The sequence below is a fragment of the Schistocerca serialis genome, chromosome 3 (assembly GCF_023864345.2).
Source record: "Schistocerca serialis cubense isolate TAMUIC-IGC-003099 chromosome 3, iqSchSeri2.2, whole genome shotgun sequence".
Lineage (NCBI taxonomy): Eukaryota > Metazoa > Arthropoda > Insecta > Orthoptera > Acrididae > Schistocerca > Schistocerca serialis.
The window spans coordinates 197018763-197044172 of record NC_064640.1 but is presented as its reverse complement, the minus strand read 5'-3'; the positions used below and the strand labels follow the sequence as shown (position 1 = coordinate 197044172).

At 40.4% G+C, this 25410-nt stretch overlaps 1 protein-coding gene across 2 annotated transcripts in view; it reads right to left on the bottom strand.

The window, feature by feature from the left end:
• Positions 1-5216: 5216 nt before the first annotated feature.
• Positions 5217-25410, bottom strand: part of LOC126469903 (ras-related protein rab7) — a 32033-nt gene continuing 11839 nt past the window's right edge. Inside the window, exons 3-5 of one of the 2 annotated variants that reach the window (XM_050097252.1) lie at positions 23485-23703; positions 9838-10063; positions 5217-6872 (exon numbers count right to left, since the gene is read on the bottom strand). In XM_050097252.1, coding sequence (XP_049953209.1) covers positions 9842-10063; positions 23485-23703 — 441 coding nt within the window. In that variant the 3' untranslated portion in view covers positions 5217-6872; positions 9838-9841. Of the gene's footprint in view, positions 6876-9837; positions 10064-23484; positions 23704-25410 lie in introns of both variants that reach the window. The other variant, XM_050097251.1, reaches the window with a different exon arrangement.

The following is a 25410-nucleotide window of genomic DNA, read 5'->3' as shown; positions in this document are numbered from 1 at the left end:
CTTTAGCTTTCCCACAGTTTCCTCAGTGATATGCTGGACTGTCCAGGATGCTCATCACCTTCACAGCCTTCTTCAAAAAGCTTATACCACTCATAAATAGTAGTTTCACTGAAAGCAGAGTCGGCAAAATCATTATTTGATATTTCTAAAAATGTTGTTGCACTTCATTAAGTTCTTAGAGCACAATTAGAGTTGTAAAACTACTGTATGCTAGCACAGACTATCATAAACAAACAGACTACAGTAGCTTTAGTCAGTTGATATTGTAACCACATTATCTGTACACTGGGTCTGTTGAATAGCAATCAGGTGTTATCTCTATTTGATCACTTTGTTTGCATATGTGATCAGGGTCTTATTTTATTTCCCTAGAAACCAGGAGAAGTGAATTGTTTTGTATACATAAAAGTGCACAAGCTATGCAATCAACTAATTACTATTACTTACAAAATGCAATTTATATTTGTAAGGCTATAAAATACAGAATGGACTAACACTGAATGATAGACGATTCTCATTATTTATGAAACTAATAAGAAAAACAAGGGCAGTTGTCAGCTACCAGTTTCTCTCTCACACATGTTCATTTATGTTTTTTCCCTGCCAATGCTACCAGTAATCCTATCATTTACTGTGTCATTTATGTGCTGTATCAAAATTATTGAAATGTAGTTCTGGTAGAGTGCAACTCTAAGCACAATTTGTATTATATTCTCTGATCATTTTTATCACCAACACTACTAAAGTACTTGTAAGCTCAACAGCTGACAACAGACTAAATATCTGATATGGCTAACACTGTAGAGACCCCAACACAACGTGAATATACAAATCGGAGTAATAAAACATACAAAATCCCCATTACCTTTTGAACACACCTCATACAGTGCTAAAGTAAGGACTCTCTCTTGCTTGAGAGTCCTGGGACAGATGTACAGACTCTCATGAATCTCAGACAGTGAATAATGCTGCACTGTTGAGCACATAGGCATATCACACATGCTTGAGTAACACTCTAGAAACATCAGTTGAACTTACTGAAACCATCACATTTTCTGTTTATATACTGACAAACAAAACACTGAGATAACATAGAAGAAAGTTATTTTAAAATTAAAAGTGACGGAACAAAGACAGTTTAGATGGTTCTAAAAAACTAGTGTTTTTCACTCAAATCTGTCTGCTGATATTTTGTCTACTATAAATCTTCCATTTCTTACTACTTAGCCCTCTTCACACATGATTAGTAGATGTCATTCACACGTATACATTAGGCTTTTTTCCCTATAGTATGGGGAACAGATTTTTCATTCAGCACTAGTTTATTTTATTGGAAACTTGTGAAACACCATTGTAACTTGGGCGCCATCAATACATACAAACAATGTGTGATAGGTAAGTAATGTGCGACTCCCACCCCAAGTCTTTTAATAACTCCATTTCAGCAGTCTGCATGTCAATTTCACTGTTCATCAAATCAGATTTTTGCATAAGTAATCAGCCACTTGCAGCTACTCTACAGGCATGTACATACTAATGTGTAAATCGTCTCATGTTACTATGTATCAAGTGGTGGGGTAATTCCTCATGCATTACATACTGTTACAGACCTGTCTCTTGGGTTGTACACAGGGAATAGCATGCCAAACCATATGCATCAACCTACTCCCTCAATGGGCAAGTTGTGTAAGCCTCGGGTTTTTTGTGTGCTGTATGATTCTAATATGAGAAGTGATCTTCCAGTGGCGTGATTTATGAGAACAGCATTACAAAGTTATCAAGCTGCTAAATTTCCTGAATGAGCATTTTACACATGGGTAGTGTGTGAATGAAACAGTCCACATTACTTCATGCATTTCACTGTTGGTATTTCACACTCCACTTCATTGATATTGACACTGAATACCATTTTACACGTTCAAAGTTTTGATCTGGCAACATTAGATGAAGCAACTGCATTTAAGCAATCTATACACAGCTTTACCTGCAGAAAGTACTAAAGCTTTAGCACGTGTACTCTCATTTCCCACCATTACTTCATTACAGCAACACTTCTAAAAGTCTGATCCATATTTGATATCTTATTGCTGCTTGGTTTACATTACAGTCATTATCCACACTTAACATGTGCCGAGAAGAGTTCCAAGTCATAACAGCCATCTCATTTTATCACTAATCAACTGTGATGTTTAACAGGCATCAAGTATGACTATTCAGACTTTTTTCCCCAGTACATCATCAAAATCTGCTTGGAGAGGACATTTCAACTGAGGCACACTTTAACCTCTTACATGAAGTACTCTATTCTGTGAACAAACTTACAGAAATTATTGGAAGGATAGATGGCTACTCACCATAAAGACGACACACAGTTTCAGACAAGCACAAGAAGAAGACTGATACACATTAGGCCTTCAGTTAAAACATCCACCAGAAAATATGAACACACTCATTCATGCAAGTGAAGTGTGCTTGGTTGTGTGAATGCACATGTGTATGCATTTCTCTCTTCTAATGAAGGCTTTTGCCAAAAGCTTAATGTGTAACAGTCATCATTGTGCCCGACTGCAACTGAATGTGTCATTTTTACAGATTATACGAATGTATCCTTTCCACAACTGATATTCCAACTTGGACTTTGAATTTTTTGATAATAAATTCCATGGAAACAAGCCTTCACTGTAACAGCCATAATTTCCAGTTGACTGGGAACTGGAATATTCGTTTGAGAAATGGAGTAATGGACTTCTGCAAGAAGACCCAGAATTTTCTGTTGTATCAACAGTTGAACACTGACACAAAATGAATCTATCTTACATGGCCCAACACAATCACATGAAATTGATGGCGTCGTTCGAGTAGTTCTAGACCATAGTTACAAACAATATGGTAATAACCATTAATTCAGATCCCTCCCCCCCGCCCCTTCAAGGTTCAGTTTTAAATCCTGAGGTTTCTGGTTGCAGTTTGTGATGTCGGGCCATGAAGTACCTGGTACTTCTAGTAGATGTGACGTTCAGCGATTCATTCTTAAATCTAGTCATTCTTTACAATATGTGATACTGACTGCAAAAGTACCTAAGTTAGGCAGATTTGTTGCACATTGTATGTGTGCACACTTAGACTGCATATTTTATACATTTGACACCTATGAGTAATTATGAGCTGTTTTGTAGCTGAATGGGTTGTTTCTGAGACTGGCAATTTAAGGATCTACATTTAGAATGCCTTTTTAACATTTTCTTTTTACTTTTGTTTAAATTCTATATTTATCAAGTGGAAATTAGAATAAAGAATCATTGAATCATAATGAAAATATATTATTAATGTGTCGTGTGAAACAAAATCTGATAGGCATATGAAATGACCTATCATTAGTAATATTCCACAATGAATTTCACTTTTACATCATTTCACGTATCAAATTTAAATTCATTTCTTATGACCGTTAATTGAAAGTAGGTTTATTTTCATTACAAAATTATGAGTAAATATTTCTTTGTAATTTCCACTTGACAAGTGGTACATAATTTAAATAAATGTAAAAAAAGATTTAAGTGGATTTGGAAGGAGGACTGTTTGAAACCAAGCATTCAGCTACAGGCACCTACCTAACAGCCACTAAGATTCTCTTTTCAGAGGCAACTTTTCAAATTTTCGTTTTTTTTTTTTAACATGTGCCCAACTGCTTTAGGAAATTGATATCTGGGTACAGACTGAAATCCTTTAAACATACACAAAGAAAAAAAATCAGAAAAAGAGCAGTCCTTATGGTCCCTTGTCAGATAAAAGCTCACAGGTGTAAAATCTATACAACCTGCTGTGACCAGAGAGCAAACACACAATGAACAACAAATCTGACTTAAATACACTGCAGTCATTTTCACAAGTCTAACAGAGTCACCAATTTTTATCAAAGAAATGTAAAAACATTTCTTACTTCAGCATCTAGTTTATGCCTTTTAACAACAATATGCACACACTGCAGCAGGAAATCGTCTAGCTAGACCAATTCTCATGTCGGGCTTCAAATTTGCATATTCACATAACTAAATTTACCAAGACAATTCTTTGCCACAAAGAAAATATGCTACAAACTGGGCGTTGTCTTCAGTCGAATAGACTGGTTTAAGCTGTTAAACATCTCCCTCCAAACAAACTGTATTGTGAATAGTACACTATGAAATTGACACGTTAATCATGAAAACAGATACAAATGCATACCGTCAAAATGTAGAGTGATACTTTATTCAGTATTAATATTAATAAGAAATGCAAATCATAAAATGAAGCATGAAAAAACCTGAAAGTACTACTAACACCTTATGGGAACTTAAGAACAGCTAAGTGCATATTTTAGCATCTTCACTTTCCGACATATCACAGGAATTCTAAAATGGAAACAGGTTGCTAAAATTATATAAGAAAGTTGAGAATTTTTAAGATGCTCAATTCATTTTGTTCTTGCACGCATCACTTTATAGTTCAACATAGCTATAGTAATAAGTTATGACCTACTCTGTAAATGTTCAATATGCCTCAGTTGGCACACTCATATGCATACCCACAATCCAGCAGCATCCCCTCAGGTGTCAGTTTTCTAGTATGTTATGCCTGCCTACTTATCTGAATGCATTCAGTTTTATTTAGCCGGAGATTTTTAACACAAATATATCTGTGTGCTCTGGCTGGTTACAGTCATCTCCAGTTATGGAATGCAAACAATTACAGTTTCTCACATAAACGTACCAAGGTAACTTAAAATCCCATGAACACCAGAATAATTGTAATACCTGGCACTATCAACATCTCAAAAAACAAACCACCGTTTTTTCCTCAGTTGCCTTTAAACAGTTGTTTTAAATCAATCACAATGAGGGACTGGAATGTTGCACTTCTTTGTGACATTGAGACCACCAAACTGCATTTTAACAACTTTTGCAAGTAAAATGTCACTTTCTCAGTACATTAGCAAATGAGTATCTCGACACAAAGATCAAGACATCGAGTAGAAAACCTTAACCGCAGTGTAAGTTCCAGCTCCCATCAAATAGAAAATTTTCCCTTTCAATTTAACTATTACAATGTGAGCCCAGCACTCACTACTACAGCAAATCCACCACTCAGTTTAACAGTAAGTAACAAAAACACAGGGGAAATTTTCACCATTGCATACTGTAGCTGCTTAAGAAATGAAAGCGCTTTAACAACGCAGCAAGGCTCAAAACATTTATTGCTAATTACAAAAAAATTACATCATCTTATTCTATGAGAAGATATGACTTCTAGACATAAAACATTTCAAAAACTGGTTCTGCAAACAGAGATGTAAACCATCCAGACATGTTAGGCTCCTATAAAATCTTAGAATTAAGCGAACCTGTTACAGATATTTTTCAGAAAATTTATCTCCGACTTAATCCAAAACAAATCTCAGTTTTCTCTGTAATACATCCCAGCTTACATACTAGCATCTTTTGTAGGAACTGTAATAAACCTATAAACATGATACTACTAAAAAAGTTGACTTGGGATGAAATTAACTTTATTTCTTAACACATTAAGAATTTGCGGCAGCCTATAAAATTACTTGCTCTTTTCTGTACATGTGATGGTAAAAAACACTATGGCCGTACCTGATAACACTGCAGTTTTTCTCACTTAGCAGACAGATGGAATCTGGGGTCAGGTTTGACAAACTTTCAAATATTTTAGATATTAAAGCCAATGACTTTTTACAAAAATAGTTTTATATAATTAATGAATTAATACAGTTGACAAACTCATCTCTAAATCCTATACTCAGAAGTTCACAACATAATTGTCATACTGCAGTAGCTTCACATTTACAATTTATCAAACAAGTTTCAAAAATAAAGTCAATAAAAAGGTTACACAATTTTAAATGAATTTATGAAATTTAAAAAGATTTTCAGTCAATAATTATGAACATTAACACTTTAAGGTACAAGAGGTAAATTGTGATGCTTTTGCAGAATTGTGTAAATCTTAAGAATACATAAATTTCACTTAAAACAATCATCACACAATGCCCTGTCTTCCATACAGTTTTTTTACACGGCTGCCTAAAAATGACAAATCCCTTAAATTTAACAATAAGATACAAAACACACAGCCAACATAATAATATATAGTTATATGTATATATATGAGATTTGGCATTGGTTGATAATACACTTCTAAGCTTTAAATAAGTCAATACCTAACATCTCTGTATTACTGGTGTACAGAAGTGTACCAGTATATCAATAACAAATGTCTAGTCTATAACAGCGTAATTCCAATGTCTACAGCAGGAAGTGGTCAGATGTTATGCTTTATAAATAACTTGCTATAGATGTCTTAAAGGGTAATATATGTTTCACAATCTTATGCATCATCATGCAAACTTCTGACTTGTTACCTTTCATTCCACAATATAGACCATTTCACAGAAAACTCTTGATAAATTTCAAGAAAGGAAATTTCTACTGTTAAGCTCTGGGATACATTTAACATACACAAGTTGACAGTTTATTTCTCCATACCCATCCTCATCAGAACATAAATATGTATTTAACAATAGAGAATGAATATGAAGGATTTTTTGACAGTTTACTTCCACTGACAGTGACTGTAGAATTTTACACATCGATTTTTAATGTCCGTGCAAGAACAGACCTGATTAAATAGAGTGATCTACACATACACTGCCTACAAGAGGCAATTTAACATGAATGGAAACAACAGATACAACAAATTCTGAAAGTTACATCAGTAACAATTATTTGTGTCACATACATTAATACAAGACGCTGCCCTTCATCCACTGCCTCTCATCTTTTGAAATTACGGATGGTCTGTGATTGCTCCTGCTAAAGAAGAAAACAATGAAATTCCACTGTAAATATATATTGGTTTTCACATATGCATACATATACATTGGACCCAATTACTTTACTGTAAGAGATGCTTGATATGAAATATAGCAAACAGGAAAGAATGAAAGAGTGCCTACTGACAAATTCCACTAATTCATGTCCGTGTACTTACTGGGCAACCAAAATTCATTGCAATATTTCACACACTACTAACTTCCACTTTTTCCCAGGCCATCAGACATGTGCTCCAATCAATATGAAATAGCACAGTGGCTGGGTAACACACATATATATTAGTGTCTTTCATAGGTGACTGTCTACAGCTGTTCGATAACTGAAAAAGCTGTACAGCTGATGGCAGAAATATGCTTTTTTCTATTTTTACAAATGTTACATTGCACTATTTTGTGTAGTATCATTTCATCCCTAAGAGCCATGTATAGTTACACTATAAAGTACAAGAAACTGGTGGAAACAGTGAATTATCTCAAGCTTAGCAACACATTACAATCTCACAATAATTTTCTTACTCCCCCACATTTAGCATGTTTCCGTGCTAGCTTTGGCAAAATGTTGATTTGTGAAAATTAACACGTAAATATGATATCGGGAAGCCCTGCAAGAATGTAAGTAACACCAGTTGTTCTGACATACATAGCTGACAGCTATCCTTACAAACCATCCCTCATTACCATAATCCTTCCAGCCTTTAACCCCCTGCCCCACATCAGCCTCCTCCCTGCCCCAGAAATAACTTCATCCCGCATCCACACCCCCTTCTCCAGTCTCCACTTTGTTTTGTCACCCCCTCCCAGCCCCACTCCTTCACTTCATCTCCATCATTTGTGCACACCTGCATCAAGAGATTCATCTAATGTGTCAAAGATAAGCAGGTGTTAGAGTGCTATACTCGTTCCTAGAATTTTCAAGAGCTGTTGAAATAAGAAGTTATTCTATTTGGAAATAAAGCACAATGTACTCCCAACTATTTCAGGAAATGTGGGGAGAAGATGCATGAGTAACCAAGGAACATGAATAATCTAGGTATTTTCCAAGTGTATTTAAGACTGTCTACTGGGCAGGTAGTCGTGGCAGTGTCACCAGCCAAGATCTGCATGCCCTCAGGTGCAGCTTGGGACAATCTTCTCCCACTGCCTGTATAGCTAAGTTTCTGCTGCTGCCCTTAGCAGCCAACAAATTGCACTGTCAGTCCCCATGTGTGCAACATATATGGCTTTTATGCACAAATAATCCACAAACCATATAATCAGCACACAAACTGGAGTACACTTATTTAATTTTACACTATGCAAGAAATATTATTACTTTAATACATAATTATTTATGCACAATTAATTTCAATGTAAAAATCTGCAATCTATTAGCAGCACTCGCATTACACAGTCACATCACATAAATTATGTAACCTATTACATCACTGACTTACCAGCCATGTTATAGAGTGACATTAGTGAAAAACTGTATGCTGAAACACTGCTCATTATTTTCTCCTTGTGTGAAGATTAGCACCAGAGTAGTAGAAAAAAGCACAATGATGCACACACACAGAATAGGCAGAAGCCTCTTACAACTAATTTTGCTTTGGCAAGGCATAAAGAGCAGAGTGGTACGAAGATGTAGTGCAACTTGCAGGAGACTCCAGATCATTGTTACTCCTCTCTTTGGCTTTAAAAGTCTATTGTTTGGCAAGGCAGTAGCATTAATATAACTTAGTTTCCAACTGTTTTCACACTGTCTTAATATCCCCTTTTCTTTATGACCAATAGCAAATACTCTAGTACACAGTCTGTAATAACCACGTCCATTGTTATTGTTACCACACAATTTCAACATATGTATTCCTGGTGCAGGTTGACATTAATAAAATAATCAAACCACACATGGAAACAACATACACTGCCCCTGTGGCACTGCCAAATAACTAAGCGAAAAGTTGAGGCAGAACCAGCAGTCACACCTCCCCGTAACTTCAGCACTTGCTCCAAGGTCAAACGAGAGGCACAGACGTGAGAGGATGTTTACAACACGTCTTTAAACATGTGCGTCTAAAATATAAACGGTCTTGAACTTTCTTAGAGCCCACAAACCCTGGCCAGCCCTAAAAATAAATAGTAAAAAACAGGACTGCCTGCACTAATCTCTGGCATTATGTATGCATACATTGCCTAACTCCAACACTCCATTGCCTCTCCACCACATGAACAGACTGAACAATGAAATGTAAATATGGTTCGTCACTAATATTTTTACCGTACACTGGTGTATAAAAAGCTGACAGAATGGAACAGTATGTTTAAAAAAATTTGGACTGAATGTAAACAACAAGACTTCACAAATAATCATTCACGCGGAAGGAACAAGCTGAAAACACTTATTTGGAAGGGATAACATTATAATCAGTTTCCCTGTTTCAAGTATATCTGAAGACCAACTTCAGCCAATTACACCATTAATAGGAAATACTCAACAGGGCACAGAGGGTATTTTTATAATAGTCAGAAACTCAGACCACGAAGTATCACAAAATCAATACTTACCATGTCCAACACATACTTTGTGCCAATTCTCACTCGTGGCTTAAAGATGTATATCCCACTGAAGATATACTAAAGCAGAATTCAAGTGGCACATGAGATTCTTAAGAACTATGAACCTAACTGAATGTCCAAGGCAGAAGACCACACAAAAGACCCACAATCTGCTGGACAGGCACAGTGAAATTAGACAGGGAGGAGTGAGGATTCTAGTGGGAAGGCATTCAGGAACAAGTGATCTACAAGAACACTTACACCATACCCAGGAAACAAGCTAGGGAATAATAATGAAACAAGTTTCATACCCGCGATGTGTGTGTGTGTGTGTGTGTGTGTGTGTGTGTGTGTGTGTGTGTGTGTGTGTGAGTGAGTGAGTGAGTGAATATGAAATTACTATTTACCATCTTAACATGCACAGGCATCAGGGCGTGCTCCTTTTTGTTCTCCGGTAAGCTTTATCTGATCAGGGAATTCACTATAGAGCTCAACTTCACTCTCCTGCGCCAATGCATTCTTTGCGATGGTCTGGAATGCCTGCTCCACATTGATGGCTTCTTTAGCTGACGTTTCAAAGTATGGGATATTGTTCTTACTTTGACACCACTGGCTGGCACGTTTCACTGAAACCTATGGAAAGAAAATTTTTTAAATCTGACAGGAAACTTTACACATGATAATGGAACAAAGTAACAGCTGAAACTGCTCGATTACCAACGTAAAACTACTATGTAATAAAAGTAAATTATTAATTCTTACTTGTCTACAGAAGCCAAGACCACTAGTTGTCAGCCCTACGCCATCAAGAGTTGCTTTTGTTTATAAATTAATGCTGAGTGAAAATTTAAAGTTATTTCACTAATTTTAAAATAATTTACATTTTTAGAAGCACCTCCTGTTCCCATAAAACTTCCAGATCACGTCAATTAAGCACTGTACGCCTGGCGATATTTTACACCAGAAAATCACACAAATACCAGTTTCCGGCAGATGGAACAGCATTGGCACTGTGTGCAAAACACAGTACTCACAATAATTTCAATATGCAATGTATATTCTTTGGCTAGAAGTTTGCTCATTAAGCCATATGGCTCTTACTAGATTCTTTACATATCTTTTCCAGCTCAAAAACAATTTTTTTTTTAGATCTTTACTCTTCGCGTATGTTGGTTGGTTTGTTTGAAAAAAGAGGGGGCGGGGGGAGAGGGGAAGAGACCAAACTGCGAGGTCATTGGTCCCTTCTTCCCAATAAAACAATTACCCAAAGGAAAGAAGAAGACAGAGGAGAAAGGAAAAACTGGAAGAATGACAAGAGGACAACAAACACTGCACTGAACAAAACAGGACAAGAAAACCAGAGATGCAATAAACAGGGAGAGGAGCTTAAAAACAAGAAAGCACATGACCATGGCTGGCTGACAATGAGTATCAAAAAGGAGAAGCCAACCACACCAACACATTAAAATCTCCTCCCTAAAAGCCCTCGGGTGGAGGATGCAAAGGGACAAAGTTCATGCACTGAAACTCCGATCAAATGATAAAACCCAACCTCACAAATAAAACACAGAACTAAAGCTGCTATTGGAGACATTGTCACCGAACACCAAAGGTAGGTTGCTAGGAAAGTTACAAGTTCGTCACAGGGCAGGTAAAAGTGGCCAGTCCAGGAAGAGGTGGAAGACTGTCACTTGGGAGCCACAGCGACACTGTGGTGGGTCCTCATGACGGAGGAGGTAACCATGTCTGAGCCATGTATGGCCAATGCAGAGTCAACAGAGGACAACTGATTCCCTGCAAAAAGTCCACAGGGAAGACTTCCACACACTCGCAGTCTCCTTAATGATACACAGTTTGTTGTGCGTATCGTTATACCACTCCAGCTCCCAAAACCAAAAAACCTTGCGGCATAAGAAACGCAGGTCTGTTCCAGCGATGCCCATCTTCAGAATCGGTTTCTGCGTAACCTGTTTGGCCAGCCTGTCAGCAAGTTCGTTGCCTGGGATTCCGACATGTCCTTTGGTCCACACAAACACCACTGAACAACTGGACTGTTCCAGGGTGGAGATGGACTCCTGGATGTTCACTACCAAAGGATGGCGAGGGTAGCACTGGTCGAGAGCTTGTAATCTGCTCAGGGAGTCTTAACAGAGAAGAAATGACTCACCAGAACAGGAACAGATGTACTGAAGTGCATGAGATACAGTCACAAGCTCTGCAGTGGGTACACTGCAGCCAGCGAGCAAGGAATGCTGTTCAATATGGTCTCTGTGGACATATGCAAAGCCAATATTACCATCAGCCATCAAGTTGTCAGTGTAAACTACTTCAGAGCCCCTGAACATGTCAACAATTGAGAGGAAGTGACAGAGTGGCAGGGTTAACTAAGTCCTTAGGACCATGCAAAAGGTCCAGATGAAGCTTCAGCCGATGTGTACACCATGGAGGTGTACGTGAATGCACCTCAAGTGGAAGTGGTAAAGGGAACGACTCCAGTTTGGAGAGACGGGATGGCACACTAACTGCAATCGTGAGCCCTGACCTGGGACACCAATGTAGGAGATCAACTGTAACTGGTGAGCAATTGTGCACATTGGATCCGCAATGGAGGGACTCCACCCGGATACTGGTCACAAAACTCACTCTAAAAGCTCCCGTTGCTAGTCTAACGCCACAGAGGTGCACTGGGTTGAGGAAATTAAACACAGAGTGCCGCCGATCCATAAATCAGAGTCCTACAGTCAAGGTGGGATTGAACAAGGGCTTTGTAGAGATGCAGCAGCGTAGAGCTATCTGCACCACAGTTGGTGTTGCTCAGGCAGCAGAGAGCATTGAGGTGCTGCCAGCACTCCCACTTATACTGACAAAGGTGAGGTAGCAAAGTCAATCAGGCATCGAAAACCAGTCCTAAGAATCGATATGTCTCCACTACAATGAGTGGATCGTCATTAAGATAAAGTTCAGGTTTGGGATGAACGGTATGACGCTGACAAGTGCACGACACACTGTTTTGTGGCTGAAAACTGAAGGCCATGGGCTACAGCCCATGACTATGCCGTCTGGATGGCTCCTTGTAGGCACCTAACAGCAACTTCAGTACTGGAGGAGCAATACGAAATGCGTAACTCATCCGCATACAAATAAGGGGAGACAGACGGCCCTACGGCTGCTGCTAGGCCACTGATGGCCACTAAAAATAGACACTCAATACAGAACCCTGCAGAACGCCATTCTCCTGAATACGGAGTGTACTATGGGAGGCACCAACTGGGACACGGAAAGTACGGAGCGAGAGGAAGTTTTGGATAAAAATTGGGAGGAGGCCTCCAGAGACCCAACTCAATGTAGCAAGGGTACGATACCAGGTCATGTCTTAAGACAAAAGACAGCAACCAGGTGCTGACATCTGGAAAAAGGCTGTTCGGATGGCAGACTATGGCGACCCCGGCAGAAGCCGCCCTGACCTGGAGCTAGTAGGCCACATTACTCCAGGACCCAACCCAACTGCCGACACCATCCGTTTCAGCAACTTACAGAGAACATTTGTGACTGATGGGCTGATATCCACATCACGTGGATTTTTACCGAGTTTTAGCACCAGAATGATGGTGCTCTCCCGCCATTGCAATGGAAAGATGCTATCGCAGAAGATAACTAGGAGAGATCGCGTGTAGTCAGACAAGAGATGTTTAATCATATGGCTGTGGATCCCATCTGGCCCAGGAGTTGTGTCAGGGCAGTGTGCAAGGGCACTGAGGAGCTCCCACTCACAGAGTGGCAAAATGGGGCATTATTTGGTTCACTGTGGTATGTAGTGAAGAAGAAGACTTTCCATCTGCCGTTTGAGGGTGCAAAAGGCTGCGGGGAAGTTCTGACGCAGAGGCTCAGGCATAGTGCTTGGCGAAGTGATTGGCAATCACATTTGTGTCGGTAGAGAGCACGTCACTGATGTTAATACCAGGGACACCTGTTGGGGTCTGGTACTCTAAAAGACGTCTGATCATCGTCCAGACTTCGGAAGGTTACCTATGGCACCCAATAGTCGATACATACCTCTCCCAATACTCCCTGTTTCCATCATTATATAAGCAGGAGAATGCAGGCACAAAGCCACTTAAAGGCTATTAGGAGCTTATGTCACTGGAGAGCTCACCAACACTAATTGCCTCAGTGACTTCCAGCAACCACCAATGGAATGTCTGGCTAGGGGCACCCTAGAGAACGAGGGATCGTGTTTTCCGCCACAGAAATCGTTGTAGTGACCTGCTCAATCACCACCTCAATGGCACCACGTGGGGGACATTCAATGGTGACAGCAGAGGCAAAGGCTACATAGTCTGCCTTGTTTAAAGCCCATCTGGGTAGGCGTCTGTGGGCGCAATGCTAAGAGTGACAGGAAGATGGGGAAGTGGTCACTACCACACAGGTCGCCATGTGCTCTAGTGGATAGATGGGGGAAGGCCTGGGTGCAAATTCATAAATCAATGGCCGAGTAAGTACCATGAGCCTAACTGAAATGTGTGGCGGCCCCAGTATTAAGAGGCAGAGGTCGATTTGGGACAGTAAATTTTCAACAACTCTGCCACAGCCAGTATGCATGGTACTACCCACAAGGTAGTATGGGCATTGTAATCTCCCAGAAGTACAAAGGTTTAGCGAGTTGTTGAATCAGTGCAGCCAATACGTTGAGGGGTGCCACACCATCTGGAGTGAGTTATATGCTGCAGACAGTTATTTCCTGTGTCATCTGTATCCTGACATCCAGAGATCCAAGAGGAGTCTGAAGGGGACACAGTTCAGGATATACAAGCAAACTCCACTTCACACCATTATATTTGCTACAGTTACTGTAATATAACTTGTAGCTATGAAGGGCAGGGGTGCGCATTGCCAGGAACCAGGTGTTCTGGATGGCAACGCAGACAGCAGGTGTAAAGCTTGACAGTTCCCATAGCTCAACCAGGTGGTGGAAAAAACCGCCGCAGTTCCACTGGAGGATGAGGTGATTGTGAGACTGGGATGGTATGAAACTCAAAGAGGTAGTCCACACCTCAGGGTCACCTGCTGCCACAGAGTTACTTCCTGAATAGGCTACATCCATTGTGTTCAAGGGTCTGGTGAGATATAGGACCTCAGCAGATGCCAGAATCTTCACCTCATCCTCAGACTCGAGAGCTTTTAGGCAGCAGTGGTGCGGGTGCTACCACAATTCCCTTGGTCTTGGGGGAGGGGTCTTCTTTCTGGATTTCTCTCGCTGATCCTTTGGTTTCTCAGCTGGGAGGGCTTCACTGATTCAGTATCTGGGACTGAATGATCCTGAAGCCCTATGACTAGCTGCATTTGGGCACTTCAGCCACTAGCGGGTGTAATCTTCCTCACTAGCAGAAACCTGGAAAGGCATTAATCCAAGGGTCCCCTGCCTAGTGATAGGAGCCCAAGAACACTTCCGCTTCTCCGGCTGAGAAGTGGGGAATGGTGTCCTCGATGGTTGGGGGGACAGTGCTCCCAAGGTAGGTACCCTCCAGCATCAAGAGGGCAGGAGAGCTGACGAACTCGCAGACCTGATGGGGCTCCAACTGTTCAGGTAGCGGCGGCATATGAGGTCACAGCTACAGGATGTAGGCGCTCAAATTTACTCTTGGGTTCAGTGTAGGTCAGTCGGTCCATGGTCTTTACTCCATGATTTTCGTTTCTCGCTGTAAAATCCTGCCGTCTGGTGAGCAAGGGGAATGATGCTCTTGACACAGATGGGAGGCAGGGCACATGGAGTATTGGGATGAGATGGACGACCACAATCTCGACATGAGGGGCTGGAAGTACAGCGGATGACATATGGCCGAACTTCCAGCACTTGCACTTAAAGCACCACATTTGGGGAGGGATATATGGTTCGACATCACAGCGATAGACCATCACCTTGACCTTATCGGCCAATGTGTCACACTCTAAGGCCAAGATGACGGCACCAGTGGCAACATGATTATCTCTGACCCTGATGGATGAGCCTGACGAAATGAGTGTCACTACAAGTCGGTGCACAGTTCGTCAGACTGCAAAAGAAGGTCCCTGTGGAATATAATACCCTGGACCATATTTAAGCTCTTATGAGGCATGATGCTAATGGAAACATCTCCAGTTTGGCACAATCGTGTAACGCCCATGACTGGGCAGAGTGTGCCATTTTTATCAAGACTGACCCTGACCGCGTTTTAGACAAGCCCTCTTACCTCCCCAAACTTGTCCTCTAAATGCTCTACAAAAAAAATGAGGCTTCATCAAGACATAGGAGTCCCCATCAGCTCTCCTACATACAAGGTACCAGGACAAATAAGTTTCTCTGCCATCCTTAGCCTGGCGTTCCTCCCATGGTATGGCCAAGGAGGGGAACGATTTAGGATTATACTTCCTTGCATTGTACTGAGACTGAACACTTTGAGACTGCTGGTGTTTGATCACCAGCAAGTGATGACATGGTACACTTCATCACATGCCATCCGCCCTGATGCCACCCACTCTGACCAGAGGCCCTCCCAAGGGCACCATCCAGCCACAGCAAAGGCCACCTGGCAGGATGGCCATTGCCGAGGCACAGGCATCAGCAGAGTGATCCCTTTGTAGTCAGGGGGGGCTACAACCAACAGGGTACATGACTGCCCCAGCACAATGGACTGACTACCATGGTGGAAATGAGGTACAAAGAATTCCATGGTCCTCATCAGTGCAGAAAATGACACTGTGTAGTAGATGGAGGAAAATGCACCCAGGAAGGTGTCCTTGCTCATAAGATGGAGAATGAGTGGGACTGCAATCCCACAAGAAAGTAGGCTACAGATCTCAATGCACGATGGACATAATGCACATGAGGCAGATGATGCACCATGTAAGGCACCCTTTCCCAATTGGCTTGCTCTTCAGGAATATTTTGAAAAATGGAGCTCAAACCCTACAGGGGATCATCACATAAAGGCCAAAAGGTGTGACTCCTTTTAGTCGCATCTTACGACAGGCAGGAATACCTCGGACCTATACTAATCCCCGGGCCTGCAGGGGGGACGTATGAGGGCAATCGAGAATGTAACATCTGTTATGCTATAAATAAAATACAAGAACAGTTAAAGCCAATTTATTGGAAAACCATGAATTTATACGTCGATATTACTTCTCTCAAAAGTCGGTTCTGAATTAAGCTTTCATCGTCTCTTATTGAATAATTACCTTTGCATGAAATTCTGCTGCCTGACATTGCAGACAGCCTATGACAGTATCTTTATGGTTTTCTTTGAAGTATTGGAAACCAAGTCATTCTTGAGCATGGTGTTGAAATCACTTCCAATGTGATCTACTTTAAATAATGCAACAACACTTGTATTATGCTAGGCAGAGTGTGGCTAAAAACTAATCGAAACATGCAATACCAGTAGTCAAAAACCTTTTTGAATTTCTTTTCTCAGTATTTGACTGAAAAGCAGTTTTGGAACCACGAGCACTAAACATGCTTGGTCACAATATGGCAGAAACAGGCCAGGAAATCTGCAGAAAGTTGTCTCATAATTAACCCTTTGACCGCTATGGACAAGTTAACTCTTCAAGCTCCACTGATCCTCAAGTGCTGAGGATGTGAGTAAATGCAGTTTTTGGGTATTCCTTGAGCACTATTGACATTTCCGAGGGTATTTCTGTTATGTCACTACAACTACAAGAAACTTAAAAATATATAGTTCTGCAAAGCAGCAAAAAATTAGACTGCAAAAGTCATCGTAATGAAGAACTAAACCAACGATGTGCTAGCAGATGGCATTTCCTGATAACGCAAAAAGCAAATTACGAAAGTAACAACTAACAATTTGCTAACTAACTTCTTCAATTCAGAAAACAAATCAAACTACAAACATCTCTATCTGTAAATAGACTGTGGAGAAGGAAAGATAGGATATGAAAGGAGAAGATCACTGCTGTCAACTGCATTGAGACATTACATGGAACCAGCAATGATGAGTGAAGGTGTGAACCGGACCACAATTCGAACCCAGGATCTCTTCCTCACTAGACAGGTGCATTAAGCACTGCACCATCCAGGACACAGCATTACCACAACTGTGTGGACTACCTCAGCACACTTCACAGCTGATTCACATAGCCATCAAGGGCCACCTATCTGCAGTCCCTGTCCATATCTTAAATGTTTGCTCTCCGAGATTCCCACAGGAGGTCAGACATATTCATACATCTGCACTGAACAAGGTGAATCCACTGTCCAGCTAGCCCAATCAAATTATACGAATATGTGGTATCTGTTCTTTTCAACATGTCCCACACCACACAGTCATACGATGTACTATATAATAAATATCTTTAATTACAGCCAACTGATGAGTGTACTTCAATAAAGCGAAACTCAACTAGTGAGAAAAACATGTTTTTTCTTTTTAGTTTTAACGACAAAACAAATATTCCCAGGAATCTTAAATCAACTATGGACAATATGGCCACACAAATGAAGCTATTTACGAGGTGCATTCAAGTTCTAAGGCCTCCGATTTTTTTTCTCTCTGGACTGGAAAGAGATAGAAACATGCGCATTGTTTTTAAAATGAGGCCGCGTTCATTGTCAATACGTCCCAGAGATGGCAGCACCGTACGGCAGATGGAATTTTACCACCAGCGGCGAGAATGAGAACTGTTTTAAATACTTAAAATGGTGACGTTTTCCTTACTTGAACAGCGTGCAATCATTCGTTTTCTGAATCTGCGTGGTGTGAAACCAATTGAAATTAATCAACAGTTGAAGGAGACGTGGTGATGGCGTTATGGATGTGTCGAAAGTGCGTTCGTGGGTGGACAGTTTAATGAAGGCAGAACATCGTGTGACAACAAACCAAAACAACCTCGGGCTCGCACAAGCCAGTCTGACGACATGATCGAGAAAGTGGAAAGAATTGTTTTGGGGGATCGCCTCCAGAGGTGGCATTTCTGTGGGTTCTGTGCACACAATCCTGCATGACGACCTGAAAATGCGGAAAGTGTCATCCAAATGGGTGCCACGAATGCTGGCGGACGACCACATGGCTGCCCGTGTGGCATGTTGCCAAGCAATGTTGACGCGCAATGGCAGCATGAATGGGACTCTTTTCGTCGGTTGTGACAATGGATGAGACATGGATGCCATTTTTCAATCCAGAAACAAAGTGCCAGTCAGCTCAATGGAAGCACACAGATTCACCGCCACCAAACAAATTTCGGGTAACCGCCAGTGCTGAAAAAATGATGGTGTCCATGTTCTGGGACAGCAAGGGTGTAATCCTTACCCATTGCGTTCCAAGGGCACTACGGTAACAGGTGCATCCTACGAAAATGTTTTTAAGAACAAATTCCTTCCTGCACTGCAACAAAAACGTCCGGGAAGGGCTGCGCCTGTGCTGTTTCACCAAGACAACGCACCCGCACATCAAGCTAACGTTACGCAACAGTTTCTTCGTGATAACTTTGAAGTGATTCCTCATGCTCCCTACTCACCTGACCTGGCTCCTAGTGATTTGGCTTTTTCCAACAATGAAAGACACTCCATGGCTGCACATTCACCAGCCGTGCTGCTATTGCCTCAGCGATTTTCCAGTGGTCAAAACAGACTCCTAAAGAAGCCTTCGCCGCTGCCATGGAATCATGGCGTCAGCGTTGTGAAAAATGTGTACGTCTGCAGGGCGATTACGTCGAGAAGTAACGCCAGTTTCATCGATTTCGGGTGAGTAGTTAATTAGAAAAAAAATAGGAGGCCTTAGAACTTGAACGCACCTCATAAGTGTTTCCATGTCATGTTCCATCAACCATCTCACTTCTGCTGGCAAGCTACTTCCTTATCTCTGAACAAAAATGTTTCGAGTATTTATCAAATGACCTACATGCCCCCGAGTGCTTTCATTTGCAAAAAAAAAAGTTTTTTGATATGTTAAACTGTTTATGAAACAATATGACCACGATTCCCAATGCACAGGGATGGAAATGGGTATGCCACACCTGACTGCTGGGTATGAAAACTAGTAACTTGACCTTCCACTTAAGGAAACACCGCAACTAGTCATTTCTGGCCTGTATGTAGTACGAATTTCATTATGAATGTCAACATCTTTCAGATACTTGCCCCTACAAACTATTACAGAAAGTATTTCACATTGGGCCGTATTTTCACTTTTAATACTCATTTAGAACAGCTAGTGCAGGTAAGTGACAAGCAATCCTATCACAGCTTTAAGCACATCAGTGACTAATTCCATCCACCCCCCCCCCCCCCCAACCTCCCAAACCAAACACTTCCTGCATTAAACCAGGACACTTCCTGAACAACCCTCAATATGCAATGAGACCATTACTGACTAGCAATGTTAATCACAAAAACAGTCCAATGAAAACGGTGGAATGTGATGCATTACACAGTAATTATTCCCAGTGCTACATCAGAATCAGTATGCCCAACATAAATTGCTATTTAGAGACTGGAGCAGCCACAATGTTCTTGCAACCAGGACCAGTTTTGTTCGTTCTTTACATGAATTTAACATCTGAGCACTCTTTGCAAATGAAATGGCTCTGAGCACTATGGAACTTAACATCTATGGTCATCAGTCCCCTAGAACTTAGAACTACTTAAACCTGACTAACCTGAGGACATCACACAACACCCAGTCATCACGAGGCAGAGAAAATCCCTGACCCCGCCGGGAATCGAACCCGGGAACCCGGGCGCTGGAAGCGAGATCTTTGCAAATGGCTCTGAGCACTATGGGACTTAACATCGATGGTCATCAGTCCCCTCTTTGCAAATGAGATCTGTATCCTGCTGTGCAGCAGGAATGACCATGCACTCCAAGAGGTTGTAACTGAAGGTACAGGTTAGTTAGTAGACCGATTTGACAGAACCTGACAGACACCACAAAGGGAATCACCTTCCTGAACTTTCATCGAAAAACCAAAAAAAAAATTTATATCCGATATGAAAATGTGTGTGTGAAATATAACCCCCTCCCCACATAAGAATTTTTAGGCCTGTAGATCCCAGGCTTAAATATGGCTTACACACAGCAGTAACACACACAAAGTAAACTGAATAAAATGTTCTACATGTTCCACATCCTTTCAGACTGCAAAAGCCCAGGGTGTTTGCACAGTCTCAGTGTAGAATCATGTCCAGTGCAGAATCCCCACAGACCCTCTCTCACTCAGAACAGAGTAATGAATGCTGGAGGAACAACTGAGGACTGCAGATGTCTCTTCCAAAAATCTACCATTTTTACCTCTTGGCAGTCTACATGTTAAAACTGGGTTAATTCTGTAAAATTTAACAACATTGCGAAATTGAAAAATGTTGTGTCAATGATCATGCTTCAAGGAAGGAAATTAAACTGTTTAAAGAATGTGTACCTGTATCTAAAAATTCACTATTTAACTAAAGCACTAAATTACACAACAGTGTAATCAGCAACAAAAATATGATGCCTCTGCCTTTTACAGAAACTGGAAATCCTTAATGTTAAACTAATATTCCTGAAGTTAGTTTTAGTATGTACCTATGATAATCCGATAGTTTTTGTGTATGCGTGATTGGGAGGAGGAACCAAAAAAACAACACTTATGAACAATACCTACAGAAAATGATCTGTAATTTCTGAGCACATCACCTCATATCAGCAGCCACATCACACTATTATGACACACACTATGTTGTATGAGGGACAGCCACAGCCATAAGCAGACATATTTAACAATAATCACTTAGCTGCTCTTTTCAATAATGTAACCACTGGTTTGTAGCTTAGAAGTAACATGTGAGGTATGTTATATCTCAAGTTTAATAATATATCTAACCTGAGGGTATGTCTTCTGAACTACAATACCAGTCTTTAAATCATTTACAAGAGCAGCCAAGCAGTTATGCAAGATATGTATGACTTGTCCAATCTCTCAGTGTGTGTTTTGTGCACCATCATGTGCGTATCTTCCACACGAATTATTTGAAGGACAAAACTGAAAACAATTTACTCCAAAAAACAAATTATTTAAGGTCATATACAACAAAAATAATGAGTACAAGGGCAAACTCTACATACCAGCATAGATGCAGATAAGAAGCAATGAAGATAATAGTTCGGTGAACTGCTGACAGTACAAGAACAGCATTCACAGGTCTGCCTACAAGAACACACCAAGGAAAAACCATACTTATTCAGGAAAAACAGTAAGAACTTAAATCTGGATGACTATTGGGAATACAACACCACATCCTCATGAACGAAGTCCAGAGCCTTAATAAAATCTTGCTCCGCTGGCTAATTATGTAGAGGTGTGAGAAAACATATGCACAACAGAAGAATACATGTAAAGACATGTCTTAAAGACATTGGCTGTATTGTACAGAGGAAACTGGTGGGTGCAGGTAGGACATACGAAAGGAGGAAAGGAAAGAAAAATTAGTGATCTAAAATCTAAATTAAGTACACTCTAAGCTTGAAGCTGCTAAAAGTTGAGATGGGACAGGTGTGGGTTGTTTTAAGGGGTGGGTAGGTGCATGGGGCAGATTTCACACCTGTCAAGTAATCTCTTATGGAACCAGGGGTTGCAACCAGGGACAATATGGAGATTAAGCAGTGCATTTGTGGATTAAAATTACATCTGTGTCAAGGTTATTGCTCAAATCAGGACAACAAATGCTATCAAATACACTGCTAATGGTATTTGTGGATAGAAATGGTTTAACGAAGGTCATAGGAATATGAAATGGTTGGGAGGAGGGGAAGGGATTTATACATGAAAAAGGTGGAGATTTTACTAGCTATCGGTTTGTGTGTCAACATGTTTGGCTTCCCTGGATAGAGTATTTTTCACTCTACATGGCGTGGCTGTGAAGAATGCAGGCTTTGCAAGAAGGAACTTTGGTTTGAGAAGATATTACATTTATTTGTTGGAAATTTTAGCTTCTCAATCACAGGATCAGCATCATGATTTGGCAAATTTAAGGTTCTAAACAAAATTGACTGAGCCAACATTATGAAGTAATCTAATGTGGACCATTATCAGAGTTGCAAATGAGTACACACTACTGAACCTTAAGTGTTTATGCATCAAACTTTCAAAACAAAACTTCAGTACAGATATGATCTCCATATAAGTTATACGGATTAAATACCATCTCGCAACTGATTAAGACCAAACATTTCTCTATTTTTGAAGCAACTTCAGGTATTTTGTTTGTTACACCATTCTTCACATTCACCTCCACATATGTGGTACATTTTAGCACACAGCATGATATCCATGTTTAAAGTCAAGATTTTCCATTGGTGTATTGTGCAATGGCAATCACTTTTCCTCCCAATACTATTTGAACAGCTGCACAGCAGTTCACTAACCATGGATCCTCCTGAAGCACAAACTTCTCCAAATTGTGCAGATGGAAATTGTCCCCATCGCATCTTCCAGTCTTACCCTACACCTGTCCCAAACACTGTCCTTTTTCACTGTTTTGTAAATTACCTTTTTCTTCCTTTCAATCAACAGTTGTGTGTTTATTTTTTCCACTCCCACTGCTCAACAGCTGCTGCTTTCTTTCCAGGTCATACATTCCCCTTCCACTGAGTAACAAAGGCTCTGACCTCATTTGCCTGAGGGATCTTATTACTCTGACCCTACAGCCTACCCTCACCCTGTCAACTACTACTAACAATTTGATATCTTCCTTTACCACCTAATTCCTGCTTTACCATCTCATCAGACCACTGCTGTGTCCATTACGCACATTCCAAAATAGTAATCAAACATACCCTCAATCATTAAACTATAGAATTTGTCCTTGTCTTTTCTCCGAACAGCGATCTCATGTTCCTTATAGAATCAACATTTTTTCAATCATCTGAGAGGATACAAAAGCGCTTCAACTGAACTACTTCCTACTTGATTCTTACCAAAAAGAAATCACAAACTACTGTATGTACAGTTGTTACTTGAAGAATAATTTTATGAGAAAACAAAAATCTTACTTATACAAATTACGGAACTTATCCACTCACCGCTCGGTTCTCAAGATCCACTTTGTTTCCTAGCACCACAAATGGAAAATTTTCTGGGTCTCTTGGTGATGCTTGGATCAGGAATTCATCTCTCCAACCTTCTAGAGACTTGAATGTATTCGGAGCCGATACATCAAATACCAAGACACAGCAGTCAGCACCACGGTAAAAGGCAACACCCAATGACTGAAACCTTTCTTGTCCAGCTGTGTCCCAAATCTATTACACAAAAGTTCACTTCAGTACTGTACACTTGCAGTTGAACTGTAAGATTTATCATTTAAGTATATTCATTAATGATGTTAGTATCTGTGGACATTTATTTAATGACTGAATTTACTATATTCAAAGGAACATTTAAGCAGTAACCACAGCATGAATGTCACTGATGTAAATGGAGCAATTACTTCTACTTTTAGTACCGCAAGTTAAGCTACCTTTTATTCAATGACAAATTTTCTTTGACATTTAACTTTTTACTCATTCTTTACATTTTCCCCGACATTCGTACCTCCCTGGACGAAGTGCCCAACAGCTGACATACAGACTCATAACTGTGTTTCACTATTTAGCATAAGCCTTTTTACTTTTGTGTAACTTAACATTCATATAAATGTTACTATATCCGAAGTTTAAATTACTGTATGCTTTTAATTAAACTAGGACTACACAGGATCAGCTAAGCCAGCTGCAACACACCAAAAAGAACCCGACATGAGAAGCAAAAATGAAGTTTGAACAAATTTAACATGACAGTCATTGGCTACAAGATTTTGTTACTTGTCAACTATTGGGGGGTTATAATTAAAATGTAGCTATTCACAGACGTCCAGTGTGGGTTGTAATTATTGTATTGCAAATGTGGTAACGCAGAACTAATTTATGGTGGAAAACTTAGTTCCAATTTTTGTAAACAGGTGCAAATCTGTCACCACACAGATTATCATCAACTTCTCTGGAGCTCTTATTGAACAAGTTGTGTAAGTGACAGTTAATAATAAAATCAACATTATGTCCTGAAACTTCCTGGCAGATTAAAACTAAGCCATGTATCCACAATATCCTTTCTTTCAGGAGTGCTAGTTCTGCAAGGTTTGCAGGAGAGCTTCTGTAAAGTTTGGAAGGTAGGAGACGAGGTACTGGTGGAAGTAAAGCTGTGAGGATGGGACGTGAGTCGTGCCTGGGTGCTCAGTTGGTAGAGCACTTGCCCGCAAAAGGCAAAGGTCCAGAGTTCGAGTCTCAGTCCGGCACACAGTTTTAATCTGCCAGGAAGTTTCATATCAGTGCACACTCCGCTGCAGAGTGAAAATTTCATTCTGGGAACATTATGCCCTACTCACCATTTTGACCATTCCTGCCCACAACGTGTTCTAATATGGAACATATGGAAACATTTCTGTACACTTTTCTTTAAAGCTTTGTATAGGGAAAGCACGGCCAACTTGTCAGTGGCCACCATTTTGGGCCCACTGTGCTGCTGGTGATACATTGAGTTCTGTAGCATATTTAGCCGTGTACATCAAAGAAGTGCACTCAGCTGTCTAATACACTGCTAAAACTGATCAGTGGCTTCAAATGGAAGATGTCTGATATTTAGCTTAAATTTGTTGAGATTTTTTTGTTGCTAAACTAGTCAAAGCATTTGCTGTGGTGAGCATGAAACAGTTTTTGCCCTGATATTCTTTATTAACAGCAAAAGCAGATTTCGCAGTACTTGTTGCAATATGGAGTTTAACACCTGTTTTCATAATTAGTGTTAAATTTATCCTGCGTATTAGTCATCAGGACAAAAGGGAATGAATATTAGTACACAACTGCAAGAAAAAAATCCATCGCGAATTTAAAGCTGTATATCGACTCAGTACTACAAAAATTTGCCCAATGTCTCTTGTTATACAAAATAAAGCACTAGATTCAAATATATAT